General features: G+C 38.6%; 1 protein-coding gene across 3 annotated transcripts in view; it reads right to left on the bottom strand.

Annotated features, from left to right (window-relative positions):
• OFD1 (OFD1 centriole and centriolar satellite protein) overlaps window positions 1–23,404 on the bottom strand; it is a 51,916-nt gene extending 28,512 nt beyond the window's left edge. For 2 of the 3 annotated variants that reach the window (XM_072136054.1, XM_072136053.1), the window contains exons 1-13: window positions 23,221–23,403; window positions 22,226–22,343; window positions 18,962–19,159; window positions 18,109–18,177; window positions 16,421–16,451; window positions 15,862–15,969; window positions 14,725–14,861; window positions 13,318–13,491; window positions 3,463–3,569; window positions 2,709–2,828; window positions 2,187–2,260; window positions 1,169–1,260; window positions 518–707 (exon numbers count right to left, since the gene is read on the bottom strand). In XM_072136054.1, the coding sequence (XP_071992155.1) occupies window positions 518–707; window positions 1,169–1,260; window positions 2,187–2,260; window positions 2,709–2,828; window positions 3,463–3,569; window positions 13,318–13,491; window positions 14,725–14,861; window positions 15,862–15,969; window positions 16,421–16,451; window positions 18,109–18,177; window positions 18,962–19,159; window positions 22,226–22,321 (1,396 nt within the window). In that variant the 5' untranslated portion in view covers window positions 22,322–22,343; window positions 23,221–23,403. Of the gene's footprint in view, window positions 1–517; window positions 708–1,168; window positions 1,261–2,186; window positions 2,261–2,708; window positions 2,829–3,462; window positions 3,570–13,317; window positions 13,492–14,724; window positions 14,862–15,861; window positions 15,970–16,420; window positions 16,452–18,108; window positions 18,178–18,961; window positions 19,160–22,225; window positions 22,344–23,220 lie in introns of all 3 variants that reach the window. The other variant, XR_011853166.1, reaches the window with a different exon arrangement.
• Window positions 23,405–23,406: the final 2 nt, after the last annotated feature.

The following is a 23,406-nucleotide window of genomic DNA, read 5'->3' on the forward strand; positions in this document are numbered from 1 at the left end:
ATTGTGTTGGAAAGCAAAAGTGAACACAGCCAAATGGATGAGAAGTCTTAAAGAAAATCTACCATTTGATTTGGTGCATTATGAAGCAAACATACCTTGAGAATGCTGTAGCTACACTGATGCAGAAACATATATTGTTTAATCCCTGAGCTGAGTGATTTTGCTGAAAAAATAATTTTAAAACACACATTACACATGTAGCTTTCTGAACAACCAAGATAGGACCAATCAACCTGAGCTCTATCACTCAAACACAGCAGCTGGGGGATGATGCAGCAATTGATTTTTCTGCCTGGCAGGGAGAACAGCGATTGCACCGTTCTCCGGTGCACTGCATAACTAATGTGAGAGGAAAAGCTCCGAGCCCAGGCACAGAAGTGATCCTGCATCAGTGTAGCTACAGCATTTTCAAGGTATGTTTGCTTCATAATGTATCAAATCAAATGGTAGGCAAGTTTAAGCCTTCACACAACATATAATGAAAGATAACTTGACATACTTTCACATTGACACTCACTTTCTCTGAGGTGATGATTTTCTTTCCGGAGTTCCTCTATCTGCTGCTTAAATAACTGCACTTGAGCCTGCAGTTCCAACTTCTCCTGTTGTACTAGTGGATAGGCTGCAAATTCACGTAGCTTCTCATTCAGGTTTTGGTTTTGTTGAGTCACAAGAGACAACTGTGCTTTTAGGGTATCCACCTCCACCTACAAGGAACAATTTCTAGTTAGACTGCCTTATAACAAAATTACTGAAGGTCAATCATATATACAGAATGCAAACCCTATAGAGAAGATTTTGGAACAATGAAATCTGATTGTGAAACAGCGGGTATTTTTTTCTCTAGACCCCTCCATTCCATTATTTTTGGCATCCAATATGCTAATTTTGCCCCTTGATTGTCCTGAGCCAAAGTAAACAGCTGGGCTCCACCCATCTGACAGTAGATAACCTGATTACTATATCTGTATACATGGGGTGCTGCTAATCCCGCTACATTAAGGGAGGAATATAGTCTGGGCTCATATGTCCAATATCCTTTTTATTATACATCAGGCTAGCATTGAAGCCATGATTATCATGCATGTATAATCTTCTCCCCTATAACAAAATATTTGGATAAATCTTTTTGTGGGACAAAATATTAAACAGAAAACTATGTCTTCACCTGAAGTTGTGTAGTGCGGGTGATAGCTTGTTCCTGTTCCTGTTTCTTCATGTTGATTATAATTGCATCTTCCCGTAACCGCGCTGCTTCCTCTAAAAATATACACAAAAGAAAGACTGCTATGAAAACTACTTACTAGTACTGTAATTAAATTATAACACTGGATAGGATTGTTTTTCATCTTATAATAATTCTCCCATATAATAATTACCCTATGTCTATTTATTTTATATTTCTGCCAGAGAAAGAATTTACATCATGATCAATGCCTCAAAAAACCGTTTCTAGTCAAAAGAAAATAAAAACTACTATTACTTAAGGTTGACTTAAAGTGAATTAAAGTGAATTTTCGCTCCAAAATTTTGAGAGAGGTTTTCCAGAATTTGAAACTACTCACGGACAGGTATGGAGCTACTTTAGGGGAAATTCCTTTTAGGCTATCTGCACATGCACAACCAGCAAGCAACAAGCTTCTGGCTTCTCTGCAGTCCCATTCACCCTGGACTTTGTATATAAGATGACGGCTGATGACTGGGTCAAGCGACAGCATTTCTATTTCTTATATTTTGTTCTATTCCTTTATGAAGAATGGCCGGACCATTATATAAGCTTTTTACCTTGTGTCACCCCACTCTTCCTCATAGACTGTAAGCTCTTGTGAGCAGGGACCTCACTCTTATTGTTCCATATAAATGTTTGTGCTATGTCATGTTTTATTATATCCGTTTTTGTCTCCTATGATTTGTAAAGTGCTACTTAATATGATGGCGCTATATAAATAAAGATTATTAGATTATTATTAGACGTTGCAGATTTGTCATGCAGAAAATCTGCATGTAAACCTGAATTAAACGTTTTTTATGTGCATTTTCAACGCAGATTTACATGTGTTTTCTTTTCAAATCGATTTCACTTTAATGCTACTGTATTACACTGCAGATTTTCTGCAGCAAAATATGCGTGTAAAATCTACAACATGTGCAAATAGCCTAAGGGATGCAATAGAAAATCTGTTAACCTCCATTTCTTCTCTCATCTTCACTGATTTTCTGAGTCTTCTTCAAATATTCTTCCTTTATTTCAACTTGATACCTATGATGTAAACAGAAGGTAATGTTAGTAGCTTACCTGGCTTACCATCTCCATAGGATCGATTGGTTTACAAATGCTTGCTGTGTTCCATTTTGGCAAACTAGATTTTAGTCTGGGTATGTTAGTGTTTGGATATATTTAAAGAGATCTGTCACTAGTGTAGTGATCTGAAGGTAGTGTAATCTGAAGGCAGCATATCTCTTAAGGTTATTAAGAGGAGTAGCTTGATATGATGTAACTGAACAAAACGTAAGTCAGTCCACATTCACATGAATGTGTGCATTTGACTGGGGAACATGATCCCTTTTGTGGCCCTTTTTACATCAGCAACCTGCTGCCTGCACTGCAAGCTCATGATAACACATAACAATGCATTTCACAGTTCTTATTTTAAGTTGTTAAGTTTACATTTTTAGAAAAGACTGTACAATTAGTCGATGAAACAAACCGTAATCGCTCATCTTGAAGCTTCTGTTGAAAGGTATCTTCAATGTTCTTTACATCCAGCTCTCTCTTCCTGAGCAACTCATTCACACTCCTGTTCTTCTCTTCTTGCAACTTTTGGGCTCTACAGAAAATTATATTAATGTGTTATAATGACTCAAAACTTACATTAATGTACATAATTCATATACTTTTAAACCAAAACAAGTTGTATAAATAAATTGTATAAATCAATATCGCAGATTACATTCCTTAGTATTGTGTAACTCAGCTTTTCTAATTCACACTTACATCTTATATTGGGGGGGGCAGGCTGCGACCAATTCCCACCCTAGACTTATACTCAAGTCATTAAGTTTTCTCAGTATTTTGTGGCAAGATTGGGCGCCGTGGCTTATACTTGAATACGTTAAAATATTCTATGGGTATGGAAAGAGTTAATTTTTAGCTCTCCTTATCCATCTGTAGATACCTTCAGAAGCGCTGCACTTCTGAAAAAAATAAATAAAAATCTGCAAAAGGTTTATTACGGTTTTAAAATTTTGTGTAGGAAACCAGGTTTTTGTTTGTTTAGTTTTTTTTTTTTAAACAATGAGCGCATTCGTACATGGCAGACCCAAAGGGTAGTACTACGTCTCTTACACAAAACACTCTCTACTCTTCTTTTACACGTATTAGAATAAAATGAATCAGTGTGTGTTTTAAAAACATATTAGAATACTCTCAAAGGGAAAAATAAATGATATACTTTGACATACAGCTCAAAAGATTCAATGCGTTGGCGAAGGTCCATTTCTCTGTTTCGTACTGCCTCAATCTCTTTTAGCAGGGTCTGTCGTTCAGCATACACTTCCTTAGATTCAATCTGTGAATACGGAAGAGGTTTTAGGTAAGAACTCTCTTTTTCTTTTATTTAGAAGTTTTATTAAGTGTTTTCCATCATTTTCATACAAGCAGTATAAAAACATACATCAATAAGTATTAAATGTGCACATAAGCCCCCCATGTTCAAACATAGCCACCCACATCCTTAATCCAGCAGACAGTAAGTAGTATAAGAATAGTTTGTCCAAGTGCATAAATCCATAGCGCCCACAATTTAAGTACTCAACAAAGACATTTGGTAACGGAGATATACTACTGCAGTGCAAGGTGAAACCAATGTATCCAACCAGTGTCTACGCAATTTCTCAAAATGCTTTAAGTATACTCCCCATTCAAGTCTAATGAGATTTTCAACCTTATTTATAAATTCTTGGGTAGTAGGAGCATATCTCTTAAACCAGCGGGCAGCGATACATTTTCGGGCTAGATTTGAGCAAATTTTGAATATACAATAAGGTGATGCTATGAAGATTATTCAATTCTACAACAGCCTATAGGCAAGCTTTGGGGTCTGGCTTAAGGTCCACAATATGCACCCTGCAGATTTAATGCAGCACTTCCCTCCAAAAGTCTCCCAATGAACTATATTTCCATACCATACCCAATGTAACAAATTCACATCTGGTACAGAACACCTTGGGCAACAAGAATCGGGGCAAACCCTTATTTTAAGTCTTATAAACCTTATTAAAAATAAAAGAAGCTGTGACAGATGCTGGACCTCAGAAGGTGACAGCAAGGGAACCCCTTCTAAAACCTCCTCTCATTGGAAGTCCAATACTTCCCCCACATCTGTCTCCATAAAGCTGTGTATGGGAGAGATCAAAACATTCCTTAATTGGTCAAAATATTAAAAGTTATTACCATCAAAGACCTAAGAACCATACACCTTAATTTTCCCAAAAATTAAACGGGAGTTTTGGATTCATGCCAAATATTCTCTAGGACTATTGAAATCTAGTAGTACTTTAATTTTGGACAAGATATTCCATAAAAGACAAAGTGGGGCATTTTACAGCGCCCATAATTCAGTAATCACTACCTCAACTGTTGCAATAGGGGGCGCCATACCAGTTATGGAAGCAACAGCCTCCCATTGGAGGCGTAGGATCCTGTGCCACCCTCAAGTGCTGCGCCTGTGCTGCCAAAAACCAGACCCAAGCATTGGGAATTGCAAGCCCACTCTTGATCTTTTTCTAATATTTCAATTTCAATCCTAGGATGGGCCTTTTTCCACGAAGGATCACAAAACAAACTTTGAATTCTACAGAAAACATAAAGCATAAAACATATAAGATTCCCACTGCCTACCATGGAAAGCAGTAGTCTACACTACACTTTGCATTGATCTTGTCTGTCCAATAATGGCGCTAAGTTACCTGCCACATAGTCTTGACTACTATATCCGCAATAGTGTATTATGAAATGGGGACTGCAAGAACAGGAGGTGTAGAGGAAAGATAACCAAAAATAATATTTCTCAGCATGTATATCTACCCATATATTTGCTTCCTTTAAAAGGTTTAGACTTTCCCTGTCCTCTGCATGCTGCCCTCTGCATACACACACAGCTCCCATCTCTCTCACTGCTCTAGGCCATTCTTTTGGCGTCAGGAACGCATCTCTTACCTCACAGTCCATCAACACGGGACAAAGACAGGAAGAGGGGAGGGAGTAGGAGGAGTCATAGCCTGCTGCTGCAGACTTCAGAGTTTTAGCAGAGTTCAGAGATGTGAAGAAAGCTGCATAGAGCGTCCGCACACAGTCCAAAAGTAAGTAGCAGAGCTGCTGAATCACTTTCAGGTAATTCAGGGATTAAAGGACACCTGTCATCAGGTCTGTGTCACTTGTCCTATCACCTCTACCTGTTGGAGCAGCTCACAAGGATCCCATCCCAGCCTTTATCTAGTTATTTCATACATTATTCATTGTAAAATCATCTATTCTTTATTATGTAAATGAGGCTGGTCACATGGTCAGAGGCAGTGATGTCACCCCTGTTCCCCCTCCCCTCTCCTCCCCCTGCTCATGTCTGTGTGTAATGTATAGTAAAGCATGGCTAGTGTGAGTGCTGTACCTGCTGACATGCTGCATCCTCCTAATACACAGAGACACAGACATCAGCTACACATGAATCTGACGTGTTCTGCTGTAACATGGCTGCCTGGAGCTGCTGTATCTCTCCTATACACACACACATGCACACACAGGCTGCAGGGGGCGTGGCCACCAGCACCAGGAGGCACATCATTATACAGCCTCACACCATTCTACAGGCTGTCAGTCATGCACTGGGGGTGTGGCTGTGCCTCCCACTCATGAATAGAGTGGACAGCTTGAATATGCTAATGCTTCATTGGACATTTCACAGGTCATTTGCATACAGCTTTAGGACCTCATTGCTTAGGTTTACAGGCATGTAGAGGGACAATGGAGGGATAGAGGCAATGCTCTCTAATGGCAGTTTATGAAAATATATTTAGTTTAGGGGGTTATTTTGCATGACGGGTTCTCTTTAACCACAAAGCAGTAAAAGCACATGGGCAATTTATGTAAAATGGTAGCCAACCCTTTTAAAGATTAATAAAATAATTTGCAATTTCCTGCTTTCATTATGAACAGAATGATGCCATATTATGTTGTTCATCTTTCCATGGTTATAGCATTGATCTGAAGCTACTTGTCAGGAATATCCAGGAAGCACAGAAGTGATACAGGTTCTATTTCTATCATTGACCTAGAACCAGGTCTACAGCATACTACAGCAATGAGAATTTCAAAGTAAAAACAGTATCTATAAAGTGAACTAGCCTGTCAGCTATCATCATGTGGAGGTAGGAGGAGAAACTTCACACCACAGAATACAGATCAGAAACCAACAGGAAAATGAAGCAGCAGTTACATTAAGTGTACAGTCTGTGCTAGGGGTTAACAGCCTCCTGCTGTGCAGTGATCAAAAAGGAGATATTGAGAGGAGGGAGCTACAGAGGAGTCCCTACTGAAGGCTGAGACAGAGGACATTCATCAGGGCTTTTACGCCAGTTCCACACCAAGAGGGCATGAAAGTAGCGATGCCAGCAGCATTCCTGCCCCCTAGTCTGCAAACTATGCAAGCTATGGCCTGCGATTGTTCAAGCCAGAATGGTTGATGGCATTCACCAGAGGATATTGTTTTGGGTGTAACTGCCTCATTTCTTTTTTTAGAACATTAATTTTTGTTGATTTTTCCAAGGATGTTGTTACAGAAAAGCATGAATAAAAATGGGTTACAAAGAAATGAGAAGTCGTTTCTTCTTTGCATAGTTGTCACAAGGATTGTCAATTTAACAATAAAGTGAAGGAAAAATTGAGGAAAAGAAAACAGAAACAACCAAGAAAACAGTAACTTTGCGACAATAAATGGATATGTAGAGATCGTAATGATGCGTTGAGAGCTTATATAGTTAAACATTGATAGTATTGTATGACAAGCTAAGTCCAGTCCCAGTCATTAAAGAAGTTAGGAATCTTGTGTAAGCAATGGGCAATAGTTTTTTCGTACAGGCAGTTTTTATTTGCTGAACTAATTACTTCTGCAAGAGGCGGAGGGGCGGGGTTTTTCTAGTTTTTGGCAATTTTAATTTTTGCTCCAATTAGAACGTGGGTGATCACTGTTAGGCGAGTATGCGGGAGATCATCCATATCTATGAAAAAAAGGGCTTGAGGAGCTGATACGCTTATTGGGAAGAGGCTTATTTTAGTAGAGCAGTGATGGCTTCCCAGAAATTTATGTATTTACAGTTCCATCATATATGAAGCATATCGGCATCATTGCTATGACAACGGCAACAGACTTGAGTATTTTCTGGGTATATCCGTGATAGTCTGTAGTACCAGCTATATCTTATCTTAATAGTATTTTCTAAATGATGTATGCATCTAGAGACCTTAGGAGGAACTCTGAATGCTAATAACCATTGCTTCTCGCTTATTGTTATGTTTAGCTTATCAGACCATTTGTTCAACTGTTTTTGTATAACCTCTGACTGGGTGTTGACAAGTAGTTTGTAAAATGTGGATAGCCCTTTTTGTTTGGTATCAGGGGCTAGTAGGAATTTGGTGATGTCCGTGTTTTCTGCAGTAAAATTAAATTTAACCCCTAGGCGCACCAGGACGTTATAGTACGTCCCCGGGGCTAGATGCTTAGCGCACGGGGACGTTCTATAACGTCCTGCTCCTGGCACCGGCTCACAAACGGAGCCGGTACCAGAAGCAGAGGCTGTCAGCTGTCTAGTACAGCTGACAGCCTGCGCTAACACCCGCGATCGGAGCCGGCTCCGATCGCGGGTGTTAACCCCTTACACGCCGCGGTCAAACATGACCACGGCGTGTAAGGGTGTTTGTGCTGTGGATCGGATCCCCCGTGCCGCTTACTGGGGGATCCAATCCACTTCTGGGCAGCTCCGAGGACTGGCATGTGCCCCGGAGCTGCCCGGTTTCCATGGCAGCCAGACCCCTTCCGGGTCTGACTGTAAACTGTCTGAGCATGCGCAAGCTTGCTCAGACAGTTTACACTGCTCTACAATAAAATAGTATTGTAGAGCAGTGTATTGAACTTAAACCAGTGATCAGAGCATCACTGGTTCAAGTTCAAGTATGTATAAGTAAAAATATGCAAAAACACTTAACACTACTCATTATAATAAATAAAAAATAAATACATAAAAATATAAGCCCCTAAAATGTCACTTTCCCATAAAAACACTTAATAAAGTATAAAAAACACAAAAACACTAAAAACCCCGCATATTTGGTATTGCCGCGTCCGTAACAATCTGTATAATAAAACAGAATCGTTACTGCACCCGCACGGTACACGTCGTAGAAAAAAAACCGCAAAAACTTTCCGAAAAAAGATAATTTTTAATTAATACCCTATAAAAAAATGCTCTAAAAGCCATTTAAAAAATGTTATGCACTCCAAAATAAGCCCACTAAAAAGAACAACTCTTCTCGCAAAAAATAAGCCCCTAACCAGTCAGCCGAAAAATAAAAAAGTTATGCATATGAAAAGATGGTGATGCTAAAATGAACAAGATTTTCTCCAAATTGGTTTTTATTCAGTACAATTGAATAAAATACACAAAACCCCCACATATTTGGTATCGCTGTGTCCGTAACAATCTACATAATAAAACAGAATTGTTATTAGATCCGCAAAGTGAACCCAGTAAAAAACAAAACAAAAAAAAGCTCCAGAAAAAAGATCATTTTCAATTAATACCCTATAAAAATGCTCTAAAAAGGATTTAAAAAATGTTATGCACTCTAAAATAAGACCACTAAAAAGAACAATCCTTCTCGCAAAAAATAAGCCCTTAAACAGATTTGTGAGGCGAAAAATAAAAAAGTTATGCATATGAAAGACGGTGATGCTAAAATTAACAACATTTTTGCCAAATTACTTTTTATGCAGTAAAAATTGGAAAAAAATAAAAAATCTATATAAATGAGGTCTTTTTGTAATCGTGGCGACCCATAGAATAAAAATAATATACTATTTTTATGGTATGGTAAACAGCCAAAAAAAAAAACCCCATAAAAATCTTCCTGAAAAGTGATGATTTTCATTTCCTCCACCAACAAAGAGTTAATAAAATCTCACCAATTAGCCTATAGATTCCCCAAATTACGTACCAGAAAAGTGCATCTCATGTGGCAAAAGAAATAAGCCCCTATAGGTCCACATTAAAAAAAAGAAAAAAATTATAGCCTGTACAATGTGACATAGCAAATCTGATCTGGATGGCGCCTCCTTCCCTTCTATGCCCGGCCGTGCGCCCATACAGCAGGTTACCACCACATGTAGAGTATCCGTGTACTCGGGAGAGATTGGGTAACAAACTTTGTGGAGCCTTTATTCATTTAATCCATTGTAAATGTTTAATTTTCCACCCAAAATGGGTGTATTGTGAAAAAATATTACAATTTGCAGACTGCACCTCCATTTTGTTTTAACCCCTTTAAAACACGTAAAGCGTTAACAAACTTCTTAAAAGTGGGTTTTCATACGTTGAGGTGTGTAGTTTCCACAATGGGGTAATTTACGAGTCTCACTATTATTTAGGCCTCTCAGTGTCAATTAGAAGTTGAGCAGGTCCATCTAATACAGGTTTTGGTGATTTTACAAAAAATGTGAAAAATGGCACCCAAATTCTGAGCCTCATAACATTCTAGTAAAATATGTGGAATCTGAAAAAACCATGCCAACATAAAGCAGACATTTGGGAAATGTAAGTTATGAATTTATTTGGGAGCTATGACTATCTGCATCAAAAGTAGAGAATTTAGAAAGTTGAAAATAAAGAATTTTTCCAAATTTTTGCCAAATTTTGTTTTTTTTTCATAACTAAACACGAAAGATATCATCCAAATTTTTAAACTAATTTGAAGTACAATGTGTCACGAGAAAACAATCTCAAAATCCCCTGGATATCTCATAGCGTTCCAAAACTATAACCACTTATAGTGACACAGGTCAGATTTGAAGAATGGGGCCGCGTCCTTAAGGCCAAAAGAGGCTGAGTCCCGTAGGGGTTAACTTTGTTAAATGCTGCTTTGATTTGTTGGTATTGTAACCAGTTTATCCCCGTGGCTCGATTGCCTTGCATTAGGAAGTCCAGCGATTTAAGATTCCCATTCTATACAGTTAAATCTACCAGGTTTCTTAAAGTATCTGACAACCAGGATATAGAGCCTAGGTTGTGTATTCCAGCTGATAAGCATAATCCCTCAAGGTGTCCAAATCAACAGTTTAAGACTTGGTTTTTGGAGAGGGTTGTCCGAATATCTGCCATTGCGGATATGGTAGCTAGAGTAGGTTTGGTTTGAGGGGATAAGCTATATAAATATGCTTTAACCAGTTCACGACCGCCTGCCGTGTATTCACGGCGGCGGTCGGGTTGCGCTGCATGGAGAGGGCTCACGGGCTGAGCCCTCTCCATAGCCGGTAAGTCTTTGCTGCATATTGCAGCAAAGGCTTACCGGTAACACCCGCGATCGGTGCTAGCACCGATCGCGGGTGTTATCACAGCAATGGCTGCCGGCAAAGCTGCCGGCAGCCTCAAAAAGCGGCGCATGGGCGCCGCCATCTTGCCTGGGATCGTCGCTCCCAGTGACCTCATCGGGGAGCGGCGATCCGTCTCCATGGTGGCCTCGGGTCTTCCGAAGACCCGAGGCTATTTCGTTTTAACCCCTTCATTACAATGTGCTGATAGCGCATTGTAATGAATGAGGAGGAAAATCCCCATATACTGCCATACTGTAGTATGGCAGTATATGATAGGATCGATCAGACAACCTAGGGTTAAAGGACCCTGGGGAGTCTGAAAAATAGTAAAAATAAAAAAAAGTTTAAAAAAAAAAATAATAATAATAAAAAAACCTAAAATTTCAAATTTCCCTAGAACTGACATAAATATAAATAAACAGTAAAAATCATAAACACATTAGGTATGGACGCGCCCGAAAATGCCCGATCAAAATATGATAACGGTTTTTCAACGTGTTTAACCCCGTAACGGAAAATAGCGCCTAAAGTCGAGAATGGCATTTTTTTGCCATTTTGAAAAATATAAAAAAAAAAATCTATAAAAAGTGATCAAAAGGTTGTACAGTCCTAAAAATGATATCATTGAAAATATTATCAAATTTCGAAAAAAATTACACCACCCACAGCTCCGTACACAAAAGTTATTAGCGCCAGAAGTTGGCAAAATCAAAAAAATAATTTTTGTACAGGTTTTAATTTTTGTAAATGTATGAAAACATTATAAAACCTATACAAATTTGGTATCCCCTTAATCGTACCGACCCAAAGAATAAAGTAGACATGCCATTTGGGGCGCTCAGTGAAAGACGTAATATCCAAGCCCACAAGAAAATGGCGCAAATGCATTTTTTTTCACCATTTTCACTGCATTTGGAATTTTTTTCCCGCTTCCGAGTACATGGCATGGAATATTTAATTCCATCGCTATGAAGTGCAATTTGTTACGCAGAAAACAAGCCTTCACACAGCTCTTTACGTGTAAAATAAAAAAAGTTATAGATTTTTGAAGGTGGGGAGTGAAAAATGGACATGAAAAAAAAGGAAAGGGCCCTTAACCGGTTAATATCTTTAGATGGGGCATGGCTATTTTCTATATTATTCCAGTGCTTGTTGGCATCTGGATTCCAGAATAGTTTTAATTTGTCCAGTATACTAGCCTTATAATATTGCGTTATAGAAGGGCATCCCAGTCCGCCTTTTATGATAGGTTGGAATAGGATGCTGGCCTGGATACGTGGTTTTTTTATGTTTCCGTATATAAGGCTAAATTTGTTTGTGGAGGTCCCAAAGTGTTTTTAGAGGGGTTGGCATAGGAAGGTTATGGAAGATGTACAGAATAGATGGGATAATGCACATTTTAACTGTAGCTATTCTCCCTAACCAGGATAGTTCTAACTTATCAAAATTTTCGAAATCCTTTTTTATTTTGCTCAACAGGTGTTTATAATTAATGTTGAGGGTTTCTTTGTATGGGAAGGTTAATTAAATACCCAACTATGTAATATTAGGAGTTTCCCACTGGAATTTGAATTTTGTTTTAAGTAGATTACTCGTTGAGGGGTATAGGCCCATGTTTAGCACTTGACATTTTGATATATTTAACGTGTAGTATGAGACTTGGCTGTATTTTTTTTTTTACATCTGTAACATCTCTTCAGGATTTCTTTTTTTTTTCTATTATGGAATTTAGAGTTTTTAAGAAATGGGGTTTTATTATGTTGTAGAAGGTTTTAAAATATTCATTTGTAAGACCATCAGGGCCTGGGGCTTTATTATTTTTTTTGCATTTTTGACCGCCAAATCCAGTTCTTCGCTGTTAATTGGTTGATTAAGCGTTTCTATTTGCTGTTTTGAGAACTTTTGAAGTGATATTTGGGATAGAAAATCATTGATTAGACTATCCGAAGGTTGAGGGGTGGATATGTTGTCTTTTAAATTATATAGTGACTTATAGTATTCACTGAATGTGTTAGCTATGCCTTGGGGATTCATCATTTTGCTATTGTTTCGGTCAAACATATAGGGTATTTTTTGTTTAGAGCGTCTGTTTTTGATTCTGTTAGCTAGGACTTTGCCCGCTCCGTTTCCCTGCCAATAGTATTTGGCTTTACATCTTCTCATATTAAATTCTGGTTGGTTTTGGTAGAGTTGGTATAGCTCATATGTTAATTCTTGGATCTGGTGAGGGTTTGGGAAGGGGAAATTTTGTTTTTAGTTTCTAGTATTGTTATTAGATCTAATAATGAAGAGGTTTTGGCCATCTTATTTTTTTGTATCTAGCAGCTTGTTGCATGAGTAGACCTCTTATGAAGATCTTTTGGCCACACCAGATGTGTCTGGGGTGTTGTTGAATTCTAAAAATTCAGATTTTTCTACAGTTTGAATAATGTTTGGGTTTGCGATTAAATAGTTATTAATTCTCCAAATGAAGGTTGCTTGGGGGGATGTTGAGTGTGAAAGGGTGATGGTTACAGGAGCGTGGTCCGATCGAGTTGTCCAAAATTAATATTACTACAGGGACACCAACTAAACTGATGTCACGGATAAGAGAGACATTTAATAAGTCTAAATAATATTAAAACTGTATAGAATCACAAACATGATCATACGTATTATAGAATCATCAGCTTGTAATTACCTCCTGTTGCATATGAAGTCGCTCTATAGCATTCTTCTCTCGTGATACTAGGCCATCATATTTCAGCTGGTACGCTCTTTCCAGTTCTCTCCGTAATTCTGAAATCTCCTTCTGGGACTTTTCTTTTTCCACTAATATTATTTTTGCAAGTTCAACATCTTTAAAATGTTGGAACTTGGAATTAAATAGAAAAATATATAAAAATGGATGACACTATATTTATGAGGGATGCAGTTTTTTTTTTACAACTTAAAGGGGTATTCCAGGAGTAAGCATAATTCATATACAAATGCGTCCATAAAATATAAGCTGATATGTAATTAGTTGTTTAAAATTTAGCTTCCCTGAGCAGAAAGTGGACATAAACTGTAATCAAGAAGTGCTACTGGCACTTTAAACAGTCCATTGATTTTGTCTCTGTGGAGGCACTACAGGACAGAAGATGGCCACTGGTCACATGTCCACATCACATGTCCTGCACCAGCCTAGGCAGGTCACGTGATCACCACCCTTTTGGCAATAGCCGGTGTTGTGATGAGACGTCATCGCTGTGGGGCAATGTGCAGGGCAGTTAGACATCATTACAATGGTAACAGAGCAAGACTGTCTGTTAGATCCTCACTTGGAGCAGAACATAAGAGCAAGGAGGAGTTACTGAGAATTCAAGGATCATGGGACTTATAGTTTCCGGTTGTGGCCATCTTGGAGATAACTCCACCTACACACCAATTGTGTTTTTACTCATTAAAATCATGTTGCAGAATAATGTTTTTTCTAAACAGTTTTTATTCTCTGAATGTAAATTTTTTTTCTCTCATTTTGTGTTCATGACTATTGGGGCTGCCATTGTACCCGAAATGTAGGAACATAAATTAGAGATATGCTGAACAAAAGCCACATGGCCATAGGCAGTAATGATCTGGAGATCTTTACCTGAGTTGTCTGTCTGTGCAGAGAGCCAGTGTGAATAAGCTGTGATAGTGCTGTAATGAGTAGATACAGTCCCAAGCTAATGCATAGTGACACCAAGGTACCAAATTACATTAAAAAACTCATCTCTTAGAAGAAGAGACCCTTTGACACATTTGATACATCAGTGTGACTCAGTGGAACATTTTGTGGATCCTAGGGGGCTCCATTATATATGAGCATAGATATACAACATAGGAGAGTGGAAGTAGAGGACTATCAATAGAAAATATACTGCTGAATTTATAATACAAAAATTTGCTGAAATGGGAATACTCCTTTAAGCTATTCAGATAAATGGCACATTTTTAAGCTAGTACATATATAGTAAAAAATAATTATGATTTAGGGGTTTGTATGTCCGCCATATCAAAACCTGATCCAAAAAATAAAAATACATTTAGAATATGAGATCTCTAAATTGTACAAGATACTAACCTTCTGAGACATTTCCTTCTGGAGCTGTTCATCAATTTCTCTGCGATACTCACACAGTTTCCCCTGCAGAGACTCAAATTTTGGGCGTTTAGGATACAATCCTTCAAACTGTTCATCAATAAATTTCAGTTTATCAACTATGAAAAGAGAAAAATAAGAAAAAATTCAATAAATCTTGTGTGTCAGCCATAACGCATTATTTTAATACTTAGAAAGGGAAGGTTTAAAAGGTTATAGCAGTGATAGCGAACCTTTTAGAGGCCGAGTGCCCAAACTGCAACCCAAAACCCCCCGTCATTTCTTGCAAGGTGCCAACTAAAAATTAAAGCAGTAACTTATCGCTCTCTGTTCAACAACTTTCAATCATATTGGCCTCCTGAGGACAGCAACACAGTAGAAAGATGGAAATTTTCAGCATTTTAGCTTCTTTCCAGTTTCCCTCTGCACACAGATAATCGTGGCGCCAGCAGGAGGTCCTCCAAAAATAATTCGACCCGGTCTAATTCTCCCTCTTCCTACAACTTCCCCCTTCCTGGAACTGCAGGAAGATTGAATCTTGTCTGGTGTGCTAGGGTGATGGCCCGGGTGCCCACAAAAAGGGCTCCGAGTGCCGCCTCTGGCACCCGTGCCATAGGTTTGCCACCACTGGGTTATAGGAGAATATACATTTCATGTATTAGCCAATTAATCTGTTCCAAAGTAAGGCATATGTGCATTCTCAAGCCACAAACAGACCTGCGCATTGCGGGCAACCTTTGCATCATATGCGTGTGAGGTCTAGGTACTATAGAACAGAACATAGGGGCTTCTGACACTACCCCTCATATGACACAGGTATGTTTCTAGGTACTATAGAACAGAAGATAGGGGCTACTGACAGTACCACTGCAACCACTAAACTTGACTCATCTTATGTGTAAATGAGGTAAGAAGAGTAATATTTGCCTGATTTGGGGGAGATTTCCTTTTGTGTAAATGTATGAGATTTCACATAAAAGAGGGGATTCTAGAGGACATTTCATACCCTACCTGAGGGGGCTAGTAGTTTAGTGGGGTAAAATCTGGTGACAGGTTCTCTTTAAAGTGTTACCAAAGAAAAATATTATACAATACCCAATACCAATATGCAAACGTTACCTATTGACTCCTTGTAAGGGGAAGTTGATATTGTCTGTGTATCAGCATCTCTGCCATCCCTTTGGAGATGGTAGTCCATCAGTTCTGTCAGGATTTGTAGAAGAAAACCTTCAAGAATAATTTACATTTAACAATAAATGTTAAGAACACTTCAAAAAAAACTTTATTATTAAACTTGTATTTATGTTTACATTTTTTTTCCATAGTCACTGAAAATTGTAGCTCCTGTCCATACATTTACAGTTCACCTTATAACCACTGATCACCCCATTTGATCTAGATTCCACCAGCCAGCTAGCAAACTAAAATGTTGTTGCCCTTAAGTGTCACCCATATTAAAACATTTTCTAAATTTCTGGTTTAAAAAATGCATTTAACAAAAATGGAAAACAGAAAATAACATACAGTATTTTTTTTTAATCAAAAAATTTTTATTGTGGTTTTTTTTAACACTTTTTGCTCCCACACACAAAATGTACAGTATTTTCAATAGCTTTTAAATACCCCTATAAAATTACTACAATATCGGAACAAACATTCCTGGAACAACTAGCTATACCTTTAGTACTGTTGTTCTGGTAGGCCGCCATCTACAAGCAAAAACAACAATAAATATGAACAAACAAATCAATAAAATACAGCGTAGTAAAAACATAAAAAAATATCAAGATTATAGCCTTATTGTTGGTAATTAAAAGCCGAATATAAAATTGGAAAAATTGCGGTACCCTAGTTGAGCTCGTGTGACGTCTTATTTTTTTTATTGTTATGTTTTTCCCGGTTTGGACAGGTGAGTAAGGCGAGGGGTGGGGGTTGAAATAATATGGAATTTGTATTCTTTTTTTTTTTTTTACACATGTGCTTACCATGTCATTTTATTAAGAATCATGTATTAGATATATTGTACATTTACATATGAATAATGTTTTTGATATTCAGATTTATTATGTAAATGATTAATAAAAATCATTTAACTCTGAGCTAACACATTTAACATCCCTGGAAGACACAGAAGGGTGGAGAGAAGGTTTTACAGGTAGCTTCAACTCCGGAAAGCCCTGGTATCATAATTCATGCATGGTCCTCCACAGATATCTAAATACCCACTCATAGGAATCTACAGAACTCAGGGTCCACAGGGTTTGGTGTCAGCTCTATACACCCATCTGATTATGCAAAAGGCAGAGTATTGCCTATCACGCGCTTTGAACAGATGGAAACAACTCATGCAATCACCCTTGGAGGAGATGGACTCCGAATTATTATATTCTCACATGTCCCCGTCCATAAATAACCATATGATACAATTATATATTTTCCATCAGGCATACCTCACTATGGTACGCATCCAGAAAATGGATCGGCTACATTCCACTGCCTGTCCTAGATGTGGCTCCTCGGAAGCCGACTTCATGCCAATGATATGGGAATGTACCCCCATTGCAAGATTCTGGAAACATATTACAGATTTTCTCACTAGACTTATCACTGACGGACCCATGTGTACCCGAGGTATGCCTCCTGGGGGTCTTATCAGAAGAAGACTGGACTCATTATCACCGCATTTTCCTGCAGGAAACATTATTCATAGCAAGAAAATGTATAGGGCTACATTGGTATGACCCAAAGCACAAATCAATCAAATGCTTCCCTATGAGGCAGTCTTATACATACACAGGAATTGTGTATAAGTCCGGACGAATCTGAGACACATGGTGTGACTTGGGCGAGACACACTTTTCAGCGCATAGACTCAGGGCGATCCTGGCGGAAGAACAATCTGCATGTTGACAATGTCTATCCCTTGGGCATGGAGTGAAAGGTGTGGGCCCGCTACACCCCGGACCCTGGGGAATAGATCAGGGGCACTCAGGCTAGAGCTCACTGAAGCGGCTCAAACCTCATTAACTAAATGGTCATAAGATAAGGATATTTTAACGGGACCTACAGATAGAGTTACCAAAGTTGTATACAAAGTTGTATTGTATTGTAGCAGAATCACCTAGCGAGTAATGTTTTGTTTCTGTTATCTGGTTGCATTGTATTATGACATGGTGCACGTCTATGATACGACTGTAACACAAAAAAACTGAGCTATGGAGACACATATGATGTAGGGGAGGTGGGTGGTAGAATGACTGAGAGACTACTGGAAGAAAGGGTTTCCAATACACTACATTTTTTTTCATGATTTTGTTCAATAAAACAGTTAAAAAATTAATTAAATGAAATAAAAATTCACATTACCATAGACTTGTAAAACTCGGATTTAGGGTTAATTTTCATTAGCTGCATCAGATCATGAATGGTGAAATCCTTCATGTAAAAAAATAAATCGAATATAAAAAATAGAATGGTTAATGTGATCCAACAGATATACAGGCGCTCCCCTAAGAACACTCGACTTACATACGACCCCTAGTTACAAACAGACCTCTGGATATTGATAATTTATTGTACTTTAGTCATAGGCCATAATCATCAGCTGTAACAGTTATCACAGGTGTCTGTAATGAAGCTTTAGTGTTAATCTTGATTCTTATGACAACCCAACATTTTTTAAATCCAAATGTCACAGAGACCAAAAAAGTTCTGTCTGGGATTACAATGATAAAATATACAGTTCCGATTTACATACAAACTCAACTTAAGAACAAACCTACAGAACCTATCTTGTATGTAACCCGGGGACTGTCTGTAATAAGGTTCTGATGTGTAAACAACAATCTCCCAACAGACTAACAACCAAATATAATATGTGTTCAACTGGAGAACCCCTCCTACCACTGACAAGTCAAGGAGGGGTGTGCGTAGAGTGACAAGTGCACAGCACCCTGACACCCCGTTCTCCATAGGAAGTCCTGCTACTGGTATGTCACAATCAAACATGTGATATGTGAAGAGAATCTGAACAGTTAAGGTTACAGCAGGCTCATTCTCTACTACACCAAAGCAAATAATAAACCAAAACAATGAACTCAATAAGAGATTAAGAAAAATAATGCAAATGGTCAAACGTCTTCTTTACATCTTTCACAGCAGAAGAAAATGGACTGGTGACAAATAAATATGACGTACAATCTGGGACATTGTTACATACCTTCTCTTTCTCCAGGCCACACTCCGGGTAAAAGACGGATAGAGAGAACTCATAACCACATCTCCTCAGGTGATCGGCCACGAGGCTATTACAGGCCCGGTGTAATAGAGTGTCACCAGAATCCTGAGGAGGCTGAAGAGACTCGCCACCCACTGCCCGCAGCTTCAGATCTTGAATGAGCTGGTTTCTGAGCTGCGTCTGGTAAAAAATAAATGAAAATGAGAAATACTGAATGACAAAATATTTAATATTTTACATCATTTTCCATATTTATGTAAATAGAATGTAGTCACCAGTATAGTGGACTATTTAGCTGGAAGCATTGGCAACATGCATAAAGTTTCATATTACCACTCAGCCAGGACATAAATAGAAACACTTGTGATAAAAAATTCACAACTACAAGATAAGATAGCGCAAAGAACCTACTACACCCCCCCCCTCTTTTCCCCTCCCCAACTCCCAACCCTCTCCCCCACATTGACCTTCCCACCCTAGAAGGTCTGTACATGATGTTTTCTGGAATGTTTTTTTCGGGATAATAACAATATATAAACCGAATATGATTGTGACTCAAAGAATGAAAATGTTTGGGATACTTATATATTGTAGATCTTTGCAATGTACAGTTTGTAATGTTATTTTGATGAAAAAAAATAATAAAAACAGAATTGTTAAAAATAAAGTTTCATATTGGTAGATCCCTTATTTAGATGCCACTAAGGATTTTGACCAACTGAAGTTTTTTTGCATTCTGGATAACAATTAGGGAAGAGGAGGGTAATTCAAGCAAAGAAAAGGAACCTCTGCCTCATTAAAGTGGATCTAACCTTTCAACAATATTTGCAGATATCAGTAGTCCAGTGAGTATATGAGGAGTAACAGTTTCTGGTTATTATGAAACCTAGTGTTCAGTGAACAGCAGATCTTATATGTCGCACACAGCTTGGGTTCAAGGTCCCAAGCTTAGCTACTTTTGCCCGTTGCCACAATGCAGAGAAAACTGGGCAGAAAACTGGCATGGATCCACTGAGCAAGGTCTCAGCACATGAGTAGTGCGCCTGGTGAAACCAAGGGCAGGAAAACTGCACATGCTCTTAAAGAGAACCCGTCATGCAAAATAACCCTCTAATCTAAATATATTTTCAGATTCTGCCATTAGAGAGCATTGCCTCTATCCCTTCATTGTCCATCTACATGCCTGTAAACCTAAGCAATGAGGTCCTAAAGCTGTATGCAAATGACCTGTGAAATGTTCAATGAAGCATTAGCATATTCAAGCTGTCCACTCTATTCATGAGTGGGAGGCACAGCCACACCCCCAGTGCATGACTGACAGCCTGTATAATGGTGTGAGGCTGTATAATGATCTGATGGTTCCTTGTGCTGGTGGCCACACCCCCTGCAGCCTGTGTGTGTGTATAGGAGAGATACAACAGCTACAGGCAGTCATGCTACAGCAGAACATGTTATAACAGAACATGTCTCTGTGTATTAGGAGGATGCAGCATGTCAGCAGATGCAGCAAACACACTAGCCATGCTTTACTATACATTACACACAGACATGAGCAGGGGGAGGAGAGGGGAGGGGTAACAGGGGTGACATCACTGCCTCTGACCATGTGACCAACCTCATTTACATGATAAAAAAATAGATGATTTTACAATGAATAATGTATGAAATAACTAGATAAAGGCTGGGATGGGATCCTTGTGAGCTGCTCCAACAGGTAGTAGTGACAGGACTAGTGGCAGAGACCTGATGACAGGTGTCCTTTAATACTGGGTGACTGCACAGTGAAGCGAGGTGTACTGCCCTCTCCTCCACCAAACACACAGCGAATGAGTGTGTCCTGCTCAGCCAGCTCCTCCCTATGCCATATGCCTTCTTACCATTCAGCACTTCATGTCATGTGATCAGGGTGATGTCAACCTAGGAACATTAACAACTATCTTATGTATGCATCTACCTCATCTGATCACAAGAAATACCTTCAATGAAAGTATTCTGTGATTTCATGTGATCAAATACATACCAGAGGTAGATGTTAATGTTACTGGGTAAAGGACCTTAGATGACATCCCCCTGGTCATATGACATGAAGTGCTTAATAATTTAACAAAGCTCTATCTTAATGTTCCACAAAGTAGCATGTCCTAGCAGTGAGACCTATCAATCAGGAAAAAGAAGGCAGGGAAATGCAAATAACATTGAATAAGCAGCCATGTAAAGGAACCATGTAGTGATAAGGGCAATGCTTTCTAATCATAGTTTTTTATGAAGTATTTATTTTGAATGAGTTAAATTCAATGGCAGGTTCTCTTTAATAAAAAATATATTTGAATGCTTACTATTATCACGTGCACTATTAATTTCTGAAATAAATAAAATAGCTTCAAAGGTTTAGTTAAAGGGAACCTGTCATCAGAAATTGGCCTAATAAACCACTAGCAGTATGTTGACAAGCAGCAGAGCAGTTTGCAGATCATGTCTCTTTCATGGACCAGTGTGGTGGCATCATACAGAAAATCAACTTTTAAGTGAGATGTAAGTTGGTTTAGTGAAGGCAAGGAGACAGAGAGTTTAACAATGAAGTGAGCTTTCCCTGCCTCATAATACCCTATTCACTGTAATCTGCATCCAGGCACATCATTGAACAGATCTCCTGAAGTCCGATGCATGATGTCAATAGCATGGGAGGAGGTGTTCAGAGGCAAGAAGAGCTTTGACTTGCCTCTTCTCCACCTCCCTGACTCTATACATCCAACTTGCAAGGCACTTCAAAGTTGATTTTCTCGATGAAGCCACCAACCTGGGCCATGAAAGAAACTGGATCTAGAAGCTGTGCGAGTGCTTGTCAACATACTGGTAATAGTGTATTAGGTCAATTTTTGATGACAGGTTCCTTTTAAGCATTAAGCAATTCTAAATACCTGGTTTGGAGTTTTTGAAGAACTGTCTGAAAGCAGAGTTTGAATATATCCACTGATACATATAATCTTATTTCAACTTAGGGATATGACTTCTAGCATAATGCTTTTCTGTATGGAGTGTGTTTTTCTAGCGACCCTGATACACTTTGATTGATATGTACGCCTTATTTGGTCACATTAGTGATGCTATAAATACATGGTTGGCTTACTCTTACTCTATGTTCTGTGACATCAAATAAGCAGAGGAGGGGACACTGTTCAATTTGAAAACAAAATTATAAAACCGAGAACTGTGGACCCCATTAATAGGAAGAAAAAAAAGGATTACCTTCAGTGAATCTAAGACACCCTTCTTCTTAAACGTCTGATATAGTCGTTTCCGCAGTTCTTCCTGCGATAGGGATCTCAGCTCCTTTTCAGACATTTGGCCTGAATAGGTGACTTCTCTACAAAAGTAAAACAAAAATAGCAATAACAGTGTAACTAAAGATTTAAAGCCTAAATTTAGTACGTGAACTTTGATACCTGTAAGAAAGAGATATGGTTTTAAGTATTTAATAATGCTTTAAAAAATCTAAATAAAAGGAAAGATACTGCAAGTTTTATCCGTATTCTAAAGAGTTAGCTGATTGTAGAGCACCTTTGGTCAAACCTAAATCACTTTCTAATTCTTCTAGTGTTGTCCCATGCTTCTAACAAAACATCTTCTACTTACCCATGCCCTGAATGCTGAGGACATGACCTCAATGCAATAACTGCTTCATTATGCCGATTAAAATGGGATTTTTTATGAAAAGGCCCATTATACAGAAATAATAAAGGCATTTTTGCAATCACTAAGAAATGCTGCATATAAAGGGTTCAAGAGGGCATTAGAGCATTTGTATATCTACCACCAGTCAGAATTCATTTCTCCACAACGGAGGCTGGAGAAACACAAATTGCTCCAGTGTAAACGTACACATATTATAAAATTCTGGCACATAATTTAGTCCCTCGGTATACTGTATGTGTGCTGTCCCTCGGTATGTGTGATTCCCAGTGCAGTCAGTTTTCAATTATATAAAATTTTAGGCAGAGTCATAGAGGAACAATACAAAATGGCTAAACAGCTCATAATGCGTTATACTCCTTTATTCGTCAAATTTACACACAAGAGTGGATCATGATCCCATTTTAGGATTGATGTTACATAGACTAGTGTGAGGATCATCCAATATTTGTGGTTTACGTGTCAGGTCCGTGATTGTACTGTAATCCTCACATGGACAACACTTTTTATTCCAGTAGCTCAGATAACACAGCACTCTCAATTATACTCACCTTCAGAATCATAAAGCTCCGTTCACACTGCCAACCGCCGGCGTATGTATAAACACAGCGCACATAACCGCCTGCATTCCTAATTACATAGCAACCAATGGCAGCAAGAGGTCTGCGCGTATCATCCAATCCGCCGCCATGTGCCCGCCTCTACCTGAACCAAAGGCGGGATTTCTGCGTTCCAAG

This window comes from Engystomops pustulosus, chromosome 2, assembly GCF_040894005.1.
Source record: "Engystomops pustulosus chromosome 2, aEngPut4.maternal, whole genome shotgun sequence".
NCBI lineage: Eukaryota > Metazoa > Chordata > Amphibia > Anura > Leptodactylidae > Engystomops > Engystomops pustulosus.